Raw genomic sequence first — 18,726 nt, 5'->3', positions numbered from 1 at the left:
GGTACCAGTAGGCAATTGAATTAACATTGTTCAAGCCACTGTGCTCACAAAAATTGAGCAATTGATTGATCTAGTGTTCTGGAAGACTGATCAGTTCTCTAATTTTTCCACGCATGCAAAGTAACATTAATACAAAGACAAAATATTGTCAATGATGGAAATCTACAACATTTTTGATATTCATTTCATGAGATGAAGGGGTTGCTGGCTTGGCCTGTGTTTATTGTTCATTCCTAATTCCCCATGAGGAGCAGGTGGTGAGCTGCCTTCTTGAACCACTACAGTATATGTGGTGTGGATACAACACAATATTGTTAGGGAAGGAGTTCTAGGGTTTTGACCCAGGAACTCTGAAGGAATTGTGATACATAAACTGGAAATAATAAAAATGCTGAGTAGGCATTTCTTAAGAGAGAAACAGGTTAGTTTGATGACTTTTCACTCGAACAAAAGGTAACTAACCTCAAATATCATTACTATTTCTCACTCCACATATACAGCCTAATCTGGACACAACCTCAGGCTAAAGGGATGATCCTTTAAAACAGAGATGAGGAGGAATTTCTTCAGCCAGGGAGTGGTGAATCTATGGAACTACTTACCGCAGAAGGCTACGGAGGCCAGGTCATTGAGTGTCTTTAAGACAGAGATAGATAGGTTCTTGATTAATAAAGGGATCAGACGTTATGGGGAAAAGGCAGGAGAATGGGGATGAGAAAAATACCAGCTATGATTGAATGGCAGAGCAGACTTGATGGGCTGAGTGGCCTAATTCTCCTCCTATGTCTTATGGTCTTATATTTCCAGCAATTCTTCTTTATACTGCAAAAAACTCCCTGGCTGTCATGAATCTTATACCACTGCTAAATATAACTACAGAGATATGGGCATTGTTAGTCAATCCAATGACATGTGTCAACCATAAAAACATTCCGTTTGTTTGTGCTTTGTAATGACCAGAAAATAATCTTCTCCTTGACTGTCAAATCCTCGGGGTTGACTTGTGACTGTCAGTTTTTAAACTTGTGTCAATAGCCTCCAGAATTTGACTGTTTGATGATCTATATCTAAACCTTATATCATAACTCATGGTTCCATAGCACTACCAGCACACAAAGCAATTGTTATAAATGCAAAGTTTATTTTTGGGAATGCCTCTTCAATTTTAGAAAAACTGGAGACATGAAGGTGAGCATGTGACCTGCTCTGAATTCTGCCCAATAACAAGTTTGGGTAACTTAATTTGGGGGTAAAGGTTGATTTACTGAGAAAAAGTTGCAAGATGCTCACACTTGTCTCCAGGTTTTGGGCAAAAGAGAAAGAGAGGGAAGGTGGTCTCACAGAGAGGTAAAAGACTGTAGTTGGTTTCTGGTCAGCAGAGAGGAAGCTGTGAGTACTCTGTGAGTACTTATTGGAGTAACTTTGTCTAAAAAGTTGCATTCTATTGCCATCTAAGAAATTCCATAGATTCATCCGGCACTTCCAGGGGTTGGTGTGGAGGGAGTTGGAAAGAATTGCCAGAATATGCCTAACTCCTCTCAGCCAGTTCGGGGCTTCCAGTACTGAGATAAGTGTCTTTAAATAGTCATCACTGTTATGATTTAGCAAAACGGAGCAACAAAACCATTGGAAGCTAGCAGTGATTTTGGACTGATTCTTGTGAAAGCTTTTATTCAGCGGACAGCAGAATGTAAACTATGACTGTGGCATGGAGTTGTCGGTCATGTTAAAAGTTAAAGACAAAGGGCAGGGTTTTACAACCTTGCTTGAGCGAGACCGAAATTCCTGCACGAGGTCAACAGACATTTCCATTGTCCACTCATCACCCACCTCAGATTCCGTGGCGGGCACGGCGGTAGGATTCTGACAAAGATATGTTTTTCTGTCATTTAATGTATTAGATGCTTTCTGAATAATGTTTAGTTGGTATTGCTTTTAGTTCATTTATTATAGCAAAAGTCTTCAAACTTGAAATCCTGTGTGATTCTTTCAATCAGTCACTGGGAATTTGAAAGCTTTTGATCTCTACTCAGTGAGTAACATAATTACATAACAAACATTTGACATTAACAACAATTTCAGCATTGGGGACAGACCCTTCTCAATTTGGACTCTATCTATCATGTTCTTGTCCAATTACTTAGCCAGTCTATATCCTTTGCAGCCTCTTTGCATCCTTGCCAAAGTTTACTTTCCTGCCTAAACTTTGCATCATTAGTAAATCTTTGGTCACCTCTCTAAATCATTGATATGGATTGTAAATAATTAGGGACCAACTACTGATCCATTGGAATGTCATTTGTTAGAATCTGCCATCCAATAGTAGCCTGTCTGAGCTCTGTCCATTCTTCAAACATCACTAAAACAATCCTCAATCCCATGAACCTAATCGTGTTTACAAACCTCTTGTGTGTCACCATATCAAACCCCTTCTGAAAATCCATACATATTGCATTCACTAGTTCTTCCTTATTAACCCTGCTGGTTACACCATCAAAAATTCTAATTAAGTAGTCAAACACAATTTCCTTTTTGTAAAACCACTTTGACTTGGTATAAACATATTGGGGGTGATTCTTTCATCCTGCTGTGCTGCTTTTGTAAAGCAGTGGGCCGGAAGACTCTAGCAGAGGCCGTTTTGTGGGCTCCCCACTGGATACCATGGCCTACACATGTCTCTTGCAGCTGGATTTCCGGCATTGTCAGCTCTGTGTGGGAAATTGGCATGGAGCTGCATATGCAGACATAATGTCATTAGCGAGCCCAGGGCGGAAGTCTCCTGGCCAACTAGCCTCCTCCACCCCCCTGCCAGGAGTGGTTCAATCCAGCAGGGTTTCATATAGCTCCCCACTTGTGGGGTGCTGGCGGCCCAACCCCGCTGGAGTGAAGGGGGGAGCAATCAAACCCCCCAGAGGGTCGGGCACAGGGCGTGCCCCCTGAACACTGCCACGTTGGCAGTGCCAGCCTGGCCCAAGGTGGGGCCTAATGGGTCAAGATCTGATGGGGACAAGGTCTCTGGGGGGGTGATCTGTGGGGGTAAGGGAGTCCCACTGCCATTCTGCTCTTTGGAATTATTGACAGAGGGAGGGAGACCAGCAATCAGGGCTGGCCATTGGGGTGGGGGTGGTGAGCAGCCTCTGGGGGTTTGGGTTTTGGAGGGGGGACGGTGAAAAGTGAGGGGGGATCTGGAGATCGGGAGTGGTCAAAGCTGGGCCTGGACCTGTTTGCGGAGCTAGCAATCGATCCATTGGGGGGATGGTTGGTAATGGTCACACCAATCAAGCTGGTCAGTGTTTGGGAGGCCAGCCGATATGGGCCACTGTGCATGCGCTTATCTCGGCATTGACAGCTTTTACTGGTGGAGAGATTGAGTTTCAGAGCCATGAGATCATGTTGCAGCTGTACAAAACTCTGATGCGGCCGCACTTGGAGTATTGCATACAGTTCTGGTCGCCACATTATAGGAAAGATGTGGAAGCACTGGAAAGGGTGCAGAGATGATTTACCAGGATGTTGCCTGGTATGGTGGAAAGGTCTTATGAGGAAAGGCTTAAGGTTGTTTTCATTAGAGAGAAGAAGGTTAAGAGGTGACTTAATTGAGGCATACAAGACGATCAGAGGATTAGATAGGGTGGACAGTGAGAGCCTTTTTCCTCGGATGGTGATGGCTAACACAAGGAGACATAGCTTTAAATTGAGGGGTGATAAATATAGGACTGATGTCAGAGGTAGGTTCTTTATTCAGAGGGTAGTAAGGGCTTGGAATGCCCTGCCTGCAGCAGTAGTGGACTCGCCAACTTTAAGGGCATTCAAATGGTCATTGGATAGACATTTGGATAATATTGGAATAGTTTAGGTTAGAGGGTCATTAGATTGGTTCCATTGGTTGGCGCAACATCGAGGGCCAAAGGGCCTGTACTGCGCTGTAATGTTCTATGTTCTGTGTTCTAGGTCGGCGCATGCACAGTAGCCCGCTCAGCACCATGTTGCTTGCCTCTCCAGCAGGAACAGGCCCCACCTACTGGTTTTGGGAGTAAACCATGCTAGTGTACTCCGCAGTGCACAAGAGTGTGGGACATTCATTTTGAAACTCCTGCTGAAAAAATGAATGATATACTCGTTTTAACATGAATTTGACGCTTGGAGTGTTTTTGGGAGAACAGCCCCCAGTGTGATTTTCCAAGTGTCAGTTAGCATGTCTTTCACAATTAACCCTAACATTTTCCTTACTATTAATGTTAGGCTAGTTGGCCTATAATTTCCTGTTTTCTCTTTCCCATTCTTCTTGAAAAGTGGGCTTACATTTGCTCCCTTTCAATCCTCGAAAACCATTCTAAAATCTACTGAATTTTAGAAGTTCAAATCTAATGAATCCACTATCTCTGCAGCTATCCCTTTAAGAAACCTGGGAGGTTCATCATAAGGTCAGGGGATTTGTCAGCATTTTGCTCCATGAATTTTCACAGTACACTTTCTGAACAATATTAATTGTATTTCAGTTCCTCACTCATGAGAATTGCGTTCCCAAAATTTTTGCTGTATTCTTTGTGACTTCTAATGAATCATCATGAATGACTTCCATATTGGAGAGGGAAAGAGGTACGTTAAATGTCCAATATCTGCATGACGGCATAGTCAAATAGTTCTGTAAATGAGCAAGGAAATCAACCACCGTCACATAGCCATAAAACTTTGAAAATTAATCTCCTGCACTATCCTTGGGCCATGAAGCAAAATTCATGTGCAAATGCTTAACCACCACTTTTCAAAGGTTGCTGCAAAATGGTCACAAAATCTTCACAAATTTAAACTTTTGTCATGTCTGAAGGAGTAGGAGTACTCCTCCTGGTTCCACAAAAGTACTGTGCAACAACATTGGACTGGGCTGCGCTAACCTCACTTGCTTTTTTCCCCCTATCCCCTACCCTAGCAATTGATTTACATTGTGATGTCTGGTTGATGCCCACAATTGCCATTGCAATTCATGACATTTGGTCCTGAATTTGGCTCAGGCTCCAGGCCAGTACAGACTGGCACACAACCAAATGCTCTGTAATCTACAATTTTAGTGATAGCAATTTTGAACGGAATGCATAATCGAGTGCCATCATTTTACTCTCCACTGGAGTTGAAAGCTCAGTTTGATATATTCAATCTGCCAAAGTGATGAATTGCATAAATAGTTTGGATTTTGAAGACAACTATGCATCTGTGAATCAATTATGACATTTACAACACTAAGCCTCAATCACTAAACCTTGACAAAGTATTCTTTATACTGAATCAATCCACAGATTGAATATTGCCAGAGTATGGGATTTAATTCTGAATTTACAAACTGAATATTTTAGCATTATAATTAAAATGCAACTTTCAAGCTCTATTCTCCAGATCTTAGGTGTCCTGTGTCAATCAATGGAAAGAAAATCTCTCATATTGTGAGGTCTCTTCTCCTGTAAGCACATAAATTTATATTTTTTCTCACCAGTCAGAGGCAGACACTATGAGTTTGTTGGTGGCAGCCTAACTGTCCGACATGTTGCCACATGGAGGCCTGCTGCGTACAGTTATCCGAAACAGGCTGAGCAGAACCTTAATGAAGCAGTGTCTATCACAGAGAGGCTAACATGAATTCGACAGCTGATGCTGCCTAGGCATTGCTACTGACTGGGTGAGCACCCCTTTCACTTCATTCATACTTATACACTGCACTCACCTCGAATGCATATTGTCACTGACCCTCTTTCCACACTGTACCCACTACATGGGACCATCCCAAAGCTGTTCCTTGCCCTGTTTGGCTTGGCTTAAGCTGATCTCTTTTTATGAACCCTAGGCAACAAGACTTTCCTCTAAGTTCATGCAGCCTAGGTTGGCACTTCCAAGGAGGCATCATTTTGCTGCGGCGCAACACTTGCTCTGCCTTCTGCCACCTATGATATGTGCAGTTGCCAGGGCTCCCGCACTGTTCCCTCCAGGACTGTTATGTGCAATTTGTTTCCTTTTAAAAGTAGCAGCAACCTAGCCTTAGCGAGGCTTTTCCCCAACTGTGTTTCCTAACTGCCAGTCTTAATTGGACAATCCTGACAATATTGTGATTCCTCATTTCCATCCTAACCCATAAAATCACACTACCTACCTTTTGTCACAATGTTGGGACTTCGATGCTGTTGGTAAAATGCGGCCAGTGACTTTTATGCTGGACATTAGGGATGTCTCTTCCTCACTAGTGTCCAGCATTGCTTTGGTGGTGAGAAAAGCCGGAATGTCCACTGCTGTCTCTCCCAAAATAACCCACTGTTCTCCCACACAAAATAACTCATTATTACACCACACAAAATAACCCACTATCCTCCCACATGAAATAGCCCACTATTCTCCTGTACATAATAACCCACTGCTGATCTGAACTCCCCACATATAAATTTCCCTACTATCTCCTTCTACTCCTACTGCTTCCTAGGACAGACTTGCCGTTAGGCTCACTGTCGTGAGAATGACTATTAGATAGATTGCCTCTCACTTCAACCAATGACACAAAGGTCCATTTCTTGGCTAAGGCCTTGGTCAATTGCTAAGGTTACTTTGGTCCTTTAAATTATTCCTTCTGCTTCCAGCTTCATGACCCCTGGCTCTTGCTTAAAATGTTCATTTGTTATTTATTTGTTAGATGCAAGCTTACATGAATACTGCAATGACGTGACTGTGAAAATCTCCAAGTTACCACGCTCCAGTGCCTGTTTGGGTAATACTGAGAGAGAATTTAGCATGGTCAATGCACCTAACCAGCACGTCTTTCAGACTGTGGGAGGAAATTGAGGCACTGCCAGAAGCCCTCCTTGAATATTTAGCGATTGTGGTCCAGGAAACTGAGCTGCAGTCATATGAGAGATATACAGGGTGAAATTCGAACTTTGTTCCATTTTGAAACAGGGGAGCAATGGGAAGGGGGTTGGTGAGATGGACAGGTGGCAACAGCAGCTCCAAAGAATTTAAGAACAAGTCAATCGTTTTTTAACATCATTAAAGTTCTATCCTGACTTTCCCAAAAGACTTTGCCACACACCTCCAGAACTGCACAAGTTAAATATGGAAATTGGATGAGTTCCTGCCAGCTATCCGAGATATCTGCATTTTCTGGATTTTGAACTGCCAGCCTGCATTGACATCTCTCCCCCTCAGACCCCTTTCCAGGATACATTTCCTTCTTTAGACTCAAAATCAGGAAAATGCAGTTCAAAAATCTAGGGCCAGAGTTCTCCAGCCATTCACACCCCACTGCTGCTGTCAGTGAGAATGGATAATTTGGCGCTCAGCCAAATCTCTATCCATTGCAGCAGACCACAGAACCCCAACTACAGATGAGGTTGGAGAATCCAGCCTGTGAGTTAGTGCGATTAAATGATTGTGTAGGACAGGGGATAAATTTAAATATAAGCAAGCGTCTGTCGTATATCAGCAGCTCCAGGAGTATTTCAGTATTCTTGGGCCTCAAGCGTCTGTCACGACCAAACTCAGCTTTCAAACTTAGCAGATTGAACAGGGTCAAGACTGCACCTTTCAGGTGGAAGATTGACTAAGCCATTGATGCACCTAATCTGATGAAAGCGAAGAACCTGAGCCTTGTATTTCAATTAAATCCTCACTTAACTAGGAAATCCTTAACTCCAAATAAAAGCAGTCCTAGGCCGATTTTGTCACCCCGTAAATTCACTTACATAGCTTTCTGTTATTTTGAACTGCTGCTGATTATGATTCTATGAATAAGTGGTATTCAGCTGGATGGCTCATTTTTTGGCCGGCACAGACATGATGAGCCAAGTGGCCTCTTCCCATGCCATAAGATTTGTATGATTCGATGATTCTAAGAACATTGAAATACCTGTCTCTCAAATGTTATTCAGATCAATGCTGATGGAGCAGAGAATTGAGAAAGCTATCCTTGACTTTGGATTTCAACTATAAAATTACTCCTGTCTCTGAACAGCAGTTTACGGGTTCAAATACTGAGAGTACTCAGAGATTTGGGAACAAAATCTAAGCTGGCCCTCAAGTGTCATATTAAGGGTGCTGTCATTCAAGTGTGATGTTAAATTAAGGCCCTAATGACCTCTCAGATAGGTGCAAAAGATATCGTGGGCCAGGATTTACATTTGCAAATCATGTATAAAATCTGGCATGAAGACATCAGGTCACAAACCTAGTGCCAACCTGTAGGTTTCACTTTGGATCTCTTTAATAAGTCACCTAGCAAAGGGAGTGGGAGGCTGAGGCCAGAATAAGAGCTGGCCACGCATCATAAGTTTGAGTTTTTAGCAGTTGTGTGACAGTAGGACTGATTGGAGCAAGTGTCAGCACCATTTTATTACATTCATTTTGGAAGTTAATTGTTGGGGATGGGGTATGAGGCTAGACTGGAGTAGGTAACACCAGGCTAAGACTTCATCAACCCTGCGTTATTCTGATTCTTATAATACAGGAAATTTAGCAAACACTACCATCAGATTTATTTTTCAACACCTGTTCTATTTTCACTTCTCCCAGGAAATGTATCCAAGATGGAATATGTTTTGTATGTAGAACCACAGAACCCTATTGTACAGAAGGAGGCAATTCGGCCTATCAAGTCTGCTCTGACTCTCTGAAAAGCATCTCATTCAGGCCCAACCCAACCACCCACCCCACCCCCGTCTTATCTCCATAAGGCGCATTTATCATTGCTAATCCATCCAACTTACACATCTTTGGACACTAAGGGGCAATTTATAATGGTCAATCCATGTAATCTGCATATCTTTGGACTGTGGGAGGAAACCAAGATCACCTAGAGGAAACCCACGCAGACACGGGGAGAATGTGCAAACTCCACATAGTCACCAAAAGCCAGCATTGAACCCAGTCTTTGGTGCTTCGAGGCATCAATGCTAATCATTGCGCCACTGTGCCACTCATAGGACACATTAGATCATAAGGTTCATCTTTCCCTGTCCGTCATTTTCATATGTTTATCTAGACATTTTTAAAACTATTTCAAATTCTCTAGCAATCTGCTTCAATGTCTTTTTTTCATTACATCAAAATCCTGTGGTGATCAATCAATTTTAGTCTTGTAAATAAAAAATAAATTGCACACACATAATGCACACCTTCAACTAAAGGCTGTCTTCATCTGAAATAGTGCAGAGTAGCATTAAAAAACCTATAAAAAGAGCAACACTTTTTGAAAATTGCTAGTCTGAGAAGAGAAATTCCTTATTTCTTGATTGCAAATATTAATCTGATAGGAGTAGAAGAGGTCTTCACAAGAAAAAAAGAAAGAATATGGATATAAACCACACCAGAATGAATCTCAGGAGTATTGAATAATGCTTTAATTTTGCATCTTCATAAATTCAGAATACTCCTTATTAGGAATGGATTCTTTTAAAAATGAATAATGATTAAAGCAATGCTCTGTACAATAATGGTCAGTGTTACGAGATCTTGCTGCAATTAAGACAACCATTAGCAGCTGTTCTTGGTAAAAAGCTGGTCAATTATTTTCTTCAATTACATAATTTGCTTTCTGAATTCTAATATCCAATTAAATAATTAATGATTTCCTTCATGTAATTGATTTCAACAGATGGTAACTTATTAAAGACTTCCAGATTTCACACTCACGTGATAGCTATCGCTGTACTTGTCAACTGAACAATAGAAAGTCCCTACCTGAGTGTATGTGTGGCTTCTTGTCCAGTCCCAAGGGAAGGGTGGGTAATGGTGTGCAGACTGGCAGAAAAGCAGGAACAGTAAAGGCCCGAGGCAAACAAATTGCTAGTCTGACCCAGCAATCATGCTATAAGGCCATGTTGCCTTGGCTTTCTTTAAGGCTTGTAATATAAAGCTGACTCTTCTTTAGGAAGCACCAAAATCAATGTTATATTATCTTTTGAAAGCAGGGCAGTACTAAGATAAAAAGAATGTATATTTTCTGTCGCTAGTTCGTAATGGAAATTAGGTACAATTGCCAAAATATTTTACTTTTATTTGCGTGCTGCAGGAAATTGGCAATTTGTTACCTTGTGATTTATAATACATTTGTGCTACTTTGTAACATTCATCTCAATACTTACATCTAATTGAGTCAATAATTACATAATTGTATGTATACTTCAGTTGAGTAATTTGCACTGTCTAGAGAGATGGAGGCAAAAGACTGAAAGGTGTGAAATTCATAATGTATTGGTTTTGAAAATATGCGGATTACAAATTACGAAAATTGCAACCAAAAATATCACTTAACATAAAAGCTTTGTGACATTTCTGAAAGTAGTAAAAAGCTACCCTGAGGTGCATGCTGCACTACATTAGGCTTGGAGCTGTAATACGCTTTAAATAAATCCTTTTTTATACATTCCACCTTCTTGGAAGACAAGATACACAATTCCCTTGTGGGTTTGCATTGTTTTCTTCACAACCACTTGAACAGGGAAATAAATGCATGCAATAATATTGCTTCAAAGACACGGGAAATTAGCAAATCTGAATCTTGAGCCTGAAATCATGCAGCCAATCAATCTACTCAGTGGGACAGCACCAAAAGCAGAGGTGGACAATCTGCAGACTGTGGGCCACATGCAGCTCATCATAGTTCTGATTGCAGCCTGGAAGAGCAGAGCTCTAAGATAAAAGAGAGTGAGAAAGAGCGCGACCAAGAGCAGAGCCAGGGAGATAAAAGAACGCAAGAAAGAGTGAGACCAAGGGTGGAGCCGGGGAGATAAATAGAGCGTGAGAAAGAGTGAGACTGAGGGTGGAGTCGGGGACATAATAGAGCTTTAGAGAGAGTGACACTGAGTGGAGCCAGGGAGCTAATAGAGCATGAGAAAGAGTGAGACTGAAGGTGGAGTCGGGGTGATAATACAGTGTGAGAAAGAGTGAGACTGAGGGTGGAGCAGGACAGATAAAAGGGAGCGATAGAACGAGATCAAGGGCAGAGTGGAGCAGATAAGAGAGCACAAGAAAGAACGAGACTGAGCGTAAAGCGGGTAAGATCAAAGGGAGTGAGAAAGAATGAGACCAAGGGCACAACCAGGGAGATAAAAGAGTGCAAGAAAGAGCAAGACTGAGAGCAGAGTCAGGAGATAAAAGGGCGTGAAAAAGAACAAAAACAAGAATAGAGCCAGGAGGATAAATGATCATGAAAGCAAGCAAGGCTGAGAGCGGACTGATTGGTTGGAGAGTATTTTATTTATCTTCCTCATTTATCTTTAAATACTTTTACATTTTACTGGTAATTGGAAGGTTTTCTCCAAAATGAAGTTTTTAGTAACGGCATTTGTAAACCTTATTGGCAGCAGTATGGTTTATTAATTAAAACAAAGGTGCACAGATATAAACAAAAATAAAATAATTACCTAAAGCACATATCTGTGTAATTAAGAAATGTATAACTTTTAGCAGCAGCTGGTATTAGCTTTGATAAGCCAGTAAATTGTAATATATGCATGGCAAGCGTAAATATTTATTTTTGTTTTTCCCATTTAAAGTTGATGACTGTTCTGTTAATATATAAATAACTTAGCATTTTCTGTAACTGATTATGAAATAATGTGTGTTAGATGTATTTAATCTTATTCATTGAATCATGGTTTGTGCATATGCCCTGTTTCAATTTTGTGGCCCACTGAGGTAAAGGAGGGCCACTCATGCAGCCCACTCTTTAGCCTAGGTTGTCCATCACTTACCAAGGAGGATAGAAATTAGGCCAGGACAAGTATATCTGGGTCCCAGCCCAATAACTGGAATTCCACAGGATATTTGAAAAGGCGGAACCTCGAACCAATACCTCTTCCTCTTCAAGGTATTAAATTGCAAAAATGCACTGTGCAGAACACTCTCCATCCCCTCCCCCAACCTTTCCAGTTCAGACTCCAGTCTTACTGCGTTAGCCAATTTTAGCTGATGTGGTGCAAGAGATGTTACATCCTCAGTGTTCCCAAGCTGCTAATAAATTCCATCTCTGTTCAGTGATCTGTGCTGGAAAGTGCACACAGGTGAACATAAAATGAGGAGAAGATGAAGTTTGACTTCAATGCATTCTGACACTTACATGAACAGTGTTCAGTTGGAACCTATGGAACAGCATCCTGACCATGATTCACCTTCAGGGAAGAGATGAGGGAATAAGCTAAAAGCAAGCAATGTATTATGAGGCTGAATTTTTAACTGTTCTGTTTGATGGTTAACTGATGGTAGTAAGATGAAAATGGTAGTGAATTATTACTACTTTTATTACAGCCACAACATTGATCGCTGGGCTGACTGATTGGGGCAATAGGCTTATTTAACAGAGGAGTTGGGACCCTGTGATCACAAATGCCATTTTGAATTGAACTGGCTGACGTGTCGTGATATGGGGAGATTGACCCTTACTGAGATGGGCTGACTGTGTTTGGATAGACAGTTGTGAACAAAGGCAGTCTTATTGAACTGTGCGTAGGAGGGGACGCATTATAAAAGGATGGTGTGGTCAACTATATCATACTGATGGAGTAGCAAGAAGAGCAAATAGGTCTGATACATAAGGTGGGTTTTTACAACAATCGTCAATGGTTTCATGATTACAATTTTAATTCCAGATTTTTTACTGAATTCAAATTTCATTATCTGCCATGGCGGGGTTCAAATCAAGCCCCAGAACATTGCCCTGGGTCTCTAGATTACTCATCTACTGACATTAACACTACACCAATACCTCCCCTGTATCTGCATATTAGCCTTTTGTGATTCATACACCTTGACTCCCAGGTCTCTGCATCTCAGAGCCCTGCGATCTCTGACCATTTAGATAATAAGATTTTCTCTTTTTCCTGCCAAAATGAACAATTTCACATTTATATACATTATACTCTACTTGCCAGATCTTTGCCCACTCAGTTGACTTATCTATATCCCTTTATAGCCTCCTCTTTATAACTCACTTCCTACCTATCTTTGTGTCAAAGGTCCCAGCTCTACCTCAGTTGGAGCAAGAATTGAATGTGATTTTGGTCTTATTTTGAAACACATGCTAACAATCTAACCAAATGAGCTAACTGCACACCCCTTCCACCCCAGTCATTATTCTATTGAATTAGAAAATGGAAAATGGAAGTTGTTGGTTTTCATCCCACAAATTAGAAAACTAAATTCAGTATATTTGGTAATTTGTGGGTGGCACTAGAAAACATGGCAATATATGCTGCTCAAATGTCAGGACAGATAAGATCAGCTGATCAATTTGGCATGACCACAATCATCCCAAAACGCAATTAAACAAAGAGATAGCAAAGGAGTAGAGGAGATGAAAATTGGCATTAGCAATAAAACGTACAGAATTATCAGTGTAATTTGTGTTGGAAAAGTGGTTAAATGAATAATCAGTCAAAAAAGCTCAAAAGAAGAGGAAGAATCGCTTCCCACAAGACAAGTTCCTTTCCATTATAATTATTAATAATGAGAGAGTAGGGGGAAAATTGGCTTACTAGCCCAAGAAAGATAGCTAAGGCAGAGATTATCAAGGGAAGCACGTGGGCATATTTTGAAGGGACTTGAGCCTAGTACAGTGATGAAGTTAGGCTGATGAATAATGTTGAACAGGATCTAAGGAGGCATTGTACTGGAGGAGTAGATGAAACAAAACTAATAGGACAAAATCCTTTCAATCCTCCAACTTAAGAATTGATAATGAATTTCCTTATAAAAATAGAAAGAGTTTTCATTCTCCATTTATCCTTGCTTCATCTTCAATCCACATTGTTGTTATGATTAAAGTGTGAGCTAGTTCAGCCCATGCAGTCTGCTCTTGGTAGTTTACTGATGTATGCACTTGGAGATGTGGTAAAGAATCTCTTTCAACAAAGTCTAGGCTTTTATTTTTAATTCATCTCAATAATGATACAGTGATTATGCTTTCCAAAAGTACCATCCTAAAATGTTCATTCCAAATTTAACTCCTATACCTCAATCACAAATTAATTAATTGTTTGTGTGTTATTACTGAGACTTAGGCAGTGGTGAATTTTAAGCATCCTTAATGTTTCTAGATGGCAAAATACAAAACAAATTAAATTATAATAACAATGAAACAGTACGATTCAGGTCACTCTCTTCATTTTTTAATAAAATTTCTTATGGAAAATAAATGGAACTTGTGATGAAATGTCATTTCCATCCCACATCATGTTTTTAAATATTTCTGCACCATCTAATTTCATTTGAAGTTTAACTAGGTCATTGCATGGAAATTTTTTGCTGTTAGGATTTCCTGCACTATTTGTCTTGGGAGCTATGCAAAAAGTGAAAATACAATACTGGCTAAGACAAGATTGAAATGATGACCATTAAAGCAGCAGCCATGCTACATCTGAAATTTCCGTAGGCTTTGTTTGAAGGCTGACTGCATAAAACCTTTCCAGAAAACAAAAATCATCTGACCATCCACTTGGGAATAGAAGTTCTTAATATTGACTATGCACATGTTAAGAAATAATTGGGAGAGAAATCTGTCAACTGGAGAAGATCTGCTTTGATCTAATGTGAGAGATTCTGCATGGAACACTGGAACAGTGACTACACTTCCAGGAAAAAAAAGCATTTAAATGGTTGTAAGATGATTTTAGACTATCTTGAGGTTGTAAATGCTGTTCTATAAGTGCAAGGTTTTCAATTTTTTTTGGCTGCCAACTTTCCTATTTTTCAGCTCATTCAGTTCAACGATATTCTCACAATTTGTTGATGAGAAAGAGACTTGACACACATGAAGGCTCATCAGATTCAGGTTAAATATACTTAAAACAGATTTTAAATTCTAGGGAGTGCAGATTTTTTCTTCTAACCGCCAAATCAGTTGTGCCTAGATTTCACCTTATTCTGCTAAAATTTCATGTTGCTTCTTTCAATGAATTCAACTTGTAATTTAACCTGAAGTCTAATAGATTGATGGTCTTCTGCCTATCGAAGAGGGTGCGTGTATGGTTGGCAGGTCATGTGAAACTTCTGTGTAAAGTAACTTGGTAAAAGGGCCATGCTTGGCATGCTAACATATTCACTCCATGCATTGCAGTGTAAGTACTGGATTATGGGACATGTGGGAGTTCTGCAATTGCTATCTTTTGATGTGAATGTGAATAAGCTGTTGTGAGAAAGCCTGCATTATAATAAATAAGCAATATTACTACAAGAAGACAAAATATATGCTATAAAATATAACAATGAATTACTGTCAAATTAACTCCTTAGTTAACAATTAGTTTATATAGAATATTTGATCTGTAAATTGCCAGTTAGGCACAGCTTAGAAAGAATGAAAACAGAATGTGTTATTTTTGGAAAGCACATACCATCTTTGCAGATAGGGCAGCACTGATCAGGTTCATATACTGGATCCACACATTCAACCTGAGCACATTCAGCTACGGAACAGTGCACTTCCCCATTGGCCTCACAGCGGCACTTTTCGCAGGGAGAAACCTAAAATGGAAACAGCATTTGAAAGTGACAGAATTAAGCTCACTTTACATAAATTACAGAACTGGACATAAAGAGCACTTTATGACGATCTTTGGGATGGGATTTATAGCTCATAAATGAGGGAATTGACCTTGAAGCTTCTGAGTGTCAGAGCTTCACATTTTGTTTATATAACATGTAAAATTTGAATGACAAGGAATTATGCAAAGAGCTGAAAAGAAGATAGGTTTCATGTACAATAGTCTTTCCAGATTGGTTACACAGGCATGGCCAGTGCTAGTTGCTTGATTTTCCATCACATGTTTAAAATGTTAGTAATCTGAATATTACTTTGAAAATACTTTTTGAAGGAAAGCAATTTTCACAATTAAAATATGATGATACACATCTACAGCTAATTGAAATAACAATTCTAAGTTGCTTCAAACATCCTGCTGCCTGGCTGGAGGCTTTTTAAAAAATTCATTTCTGGGATGTGGACTTCGCTGGTTAGACCAACATTTATTGCCCATCCTGGGAAGAGATTAGGAAAACCAGTGAGAATGTCAGCATATCTGAGTGAGCAATCAATCTCAACATTCTGTATCTTTTCAAATATCTTTTTTACAATCAGATGCTTGCACTCAGACCTCTCTTTAAAAAATGACTTGCCTACGCAATTTCACTTGATCAGTTGTGACAAATGTAAACCTGAGATCTAGTAAAGAGAACAATGGCCAATATAACTATTAAATTATAAATACACATTCATAACATTAACTCTTAAGACAGTGTTATGCTACATATTTAAGTTTAAGTGAAATAGTTCAAACAAACAACAAATGACTTTGATAGTTACTTTAAAGTCAAGGGACAAGATAAGCTGGACTTGGATATGACAATTAGGATAAACATTTTGCTTTTCTATTTAAAATATACATTTTTTACTTTGTTCTCAAAATGTAAGCAACACTGGCAAGGTCAGATCTTTGCTCATCGCTCATTGATCAGTAGCTTGGAACTATTGAAAAAGGAACCAAGCAAGTGACTGAGTCACCAACAGTCAAGAGGTGTGAAATTAAAGTTTTACCTCTTCAAATAACTGGAGCTGAGGAGAATTGTCCAGAAGACAGTGGCATCTTTATAGATGGTCCCTACCAAAGTAAATAACTTTTAAGTCTGATGTATCTTAAAAGAGAATTCTTGGGGGAAGTGACAAGTGAAGCAGAGTGCATAACATATCTATTTATAAACCATATTGTTATGTTAATAGTATTTGTTTTAAGCCTTTCATTTACAATAAAAATATGTTTTATTTAAAAAAAGCCAGGTGAGAAAAGTACAGTACAATAGATTCCCAAGGCCTTGTGTCACAAGCAGCTTAGTTGAAATAAGGAGGACGCACACTTTTTTTAAGGCACGAGCATATGTCATAAAAGCATTGAACAAACTTATCTTTTGGAACACTTTCGCCAATTTGACTTGTCCAGTCTCATCCCCGCACAATCGCTGCATGGTCTTTATTACAAGCTGCAGTAATTTCTCATTTAATGCTCATTGTAATAATCTAAAGACTGTTATGGGGCCTAGATATTACTCCCACCAGAATTTCCTGAATCTTGCTATTCATAATCTCCAGCCATACTGATTTTTACTTTTTGATCTTCTGATCCATTCTCACTAATGCCCTTTACTATCAGTGGTATCTCTCTTCACCTTCCATTTTGAATGCCTTTTTGAAATGTTGAGTGCCCTCAAATGTATTTTCCAAACTTTAACATGTCTCTATAATGACAATTAGATCTAAACCACTAATCTTTATTTGTGCCACCAGTTCATCTAATTGCAAATATTTCATGTAATCAGATAAGGAACCCTTAATTTCATTTTTTATTGCTATTCCCTGAATGGATTTTACTCGCTGATGCACTATTACTTGCATTACAAGTCCCATTCTGCTCGTCTTTACATTGTTCTATTGTCCCCACCTTGAAAGTATTTCCACTTAGAGGGATAAAGGCAGCAGATACATCGGAACACCACCACCTCCATGTTCTCATCCAAGCCACACACCATCCTGACTTGAAATTTTATTACCATTCCTTCACTATCGCTGGGTCAAAATCCTGGAACTCCCTCTTGAACAGCACTGTGGGTGTACCTATACCACATGGACTGCAGTGTTCAAGAAGGTAACTCACCATCACCTTCTCAAGGATAATTAGGGATGGACAACAAATGCTGGTCTTGCCAGTGATGCCCATATCCTGTGAAAGAATAAAAAAAATCTGTTTGGATTCCTTAATCTCACTATACCTAAACCCTCCCCTATGTTTCTAGATTGGTCTGAGTAAGATGCTTATCATTCTACATTCTACAGTAGAGAGTGATTTATATTTGACTAAATGTCAGAAAATGGAAAAGTGTTTGATTTCCTAGCATTGACATTGCTTATTTTTACCCTGTTCTCTCACATGCATGAAATTGCCAATGCTGTCAATGGTGTTTATGTTCGAAAACCCAGTCTCCCACTGAAAATATGGCACTCATTCCACCACCATTTTTAAAACATGTACAACCAAACTGCATTTGGTTTTAATTTGGACAAAATTAGAATCTCGAACAACAATAAAGGGAACTTGGCCATAAATTGGATCACTAATTTTGTTCAATTTTATGTCCATCAATACAAACAAATTACACAAAAAATGTGTGGGTAGTTAATAGCAGTAGAACACAAGAAACAAAATACCTGCCAAAGTCAGGGAATTATAGGCCGGTTAGTTTAACATCTGTTGTTGGAAAAATGCTGGAATCTGTCATCAAAGAAGAAATAGTGAGGCACCTGGAAAGGAATGGTTTGGTAGAGCAGACGCAGCATGGATTCATTAAGGGGAAGTCATGTTTGACAAATTTATTGGATTTCTATGAGGATGTAACTAGTGCGGTAGACAGAGGGGAACCGATGGATGTGGTGTTTCTCGATTTTCAGAAGGCGTTTGATAAGGTGCCGCACAAAAGGTTGCTTCAGAAGGTTAGGGGGCATGGAGTTGAGGATAAGGTGTTAGCGTGGATAAAGGATTGGCTGTCTAATAGGAGGCAGAGAGTTGGTATCAATGGGTGCTACTCTGATTGGCGGTTGGTAACTAGTGGAGTGCCACAGGGATCAGTGCTGGGGCCTCAGCTATTTACCATTTATATAGATGATCTGGAGGAGGGGGCTGAGTGTAGGGTGTCAAAATTTGCTGATGACAC

The 18,726-nt window shown here is 39.8% G+C and overlaps 1 protein-coding gene across 2 annotated transcripts in view; it reads right to left on the bottom strand.

Moving 5' to 3' along the window:
* The window catches only part of vwc2 (von Willebrand factor C domain containing 2), a 152,807-nt gene that overhangs the window by 91,652 nt on the left and 42,429 nt on the right, over nucleotides 1–18,726 (bottom strand). For both annotated transcript variants that reach the window (XM_080216854.1, XM_080216862.1), the window contains exon 3: nucleotides 15,363–15,492. In XM_080216854.1, the coding sequence (XP_080072980.1) occupies nucleotides 15,363–15,492 (130 nt within the window). The remainder of the gene's footprint in view (nucleotides 1–15,362; nucleotides 15,493–18,726) is intronic.

This window comes from Carcharhinus amblyrhynchos, chromosome 2 (assembly GCF_965287045.1).
Source record: "Carcharhinus amblyrhynchos chromosome 2, sCarAmb.v2.hapA, whole genome shotgun sequence".
NCBI lineage: Eukaryota > Metazoa > Chordata > Chondrichthyes > Carcharhiniformes > Carcharhinidae > Carcharhinus > Carcharhinus amblyrhynchos.
Note: the sequence above shows the minus strand (reverse complement) of the source record. Positions and strands in the feature narration are given on the sequence as shown.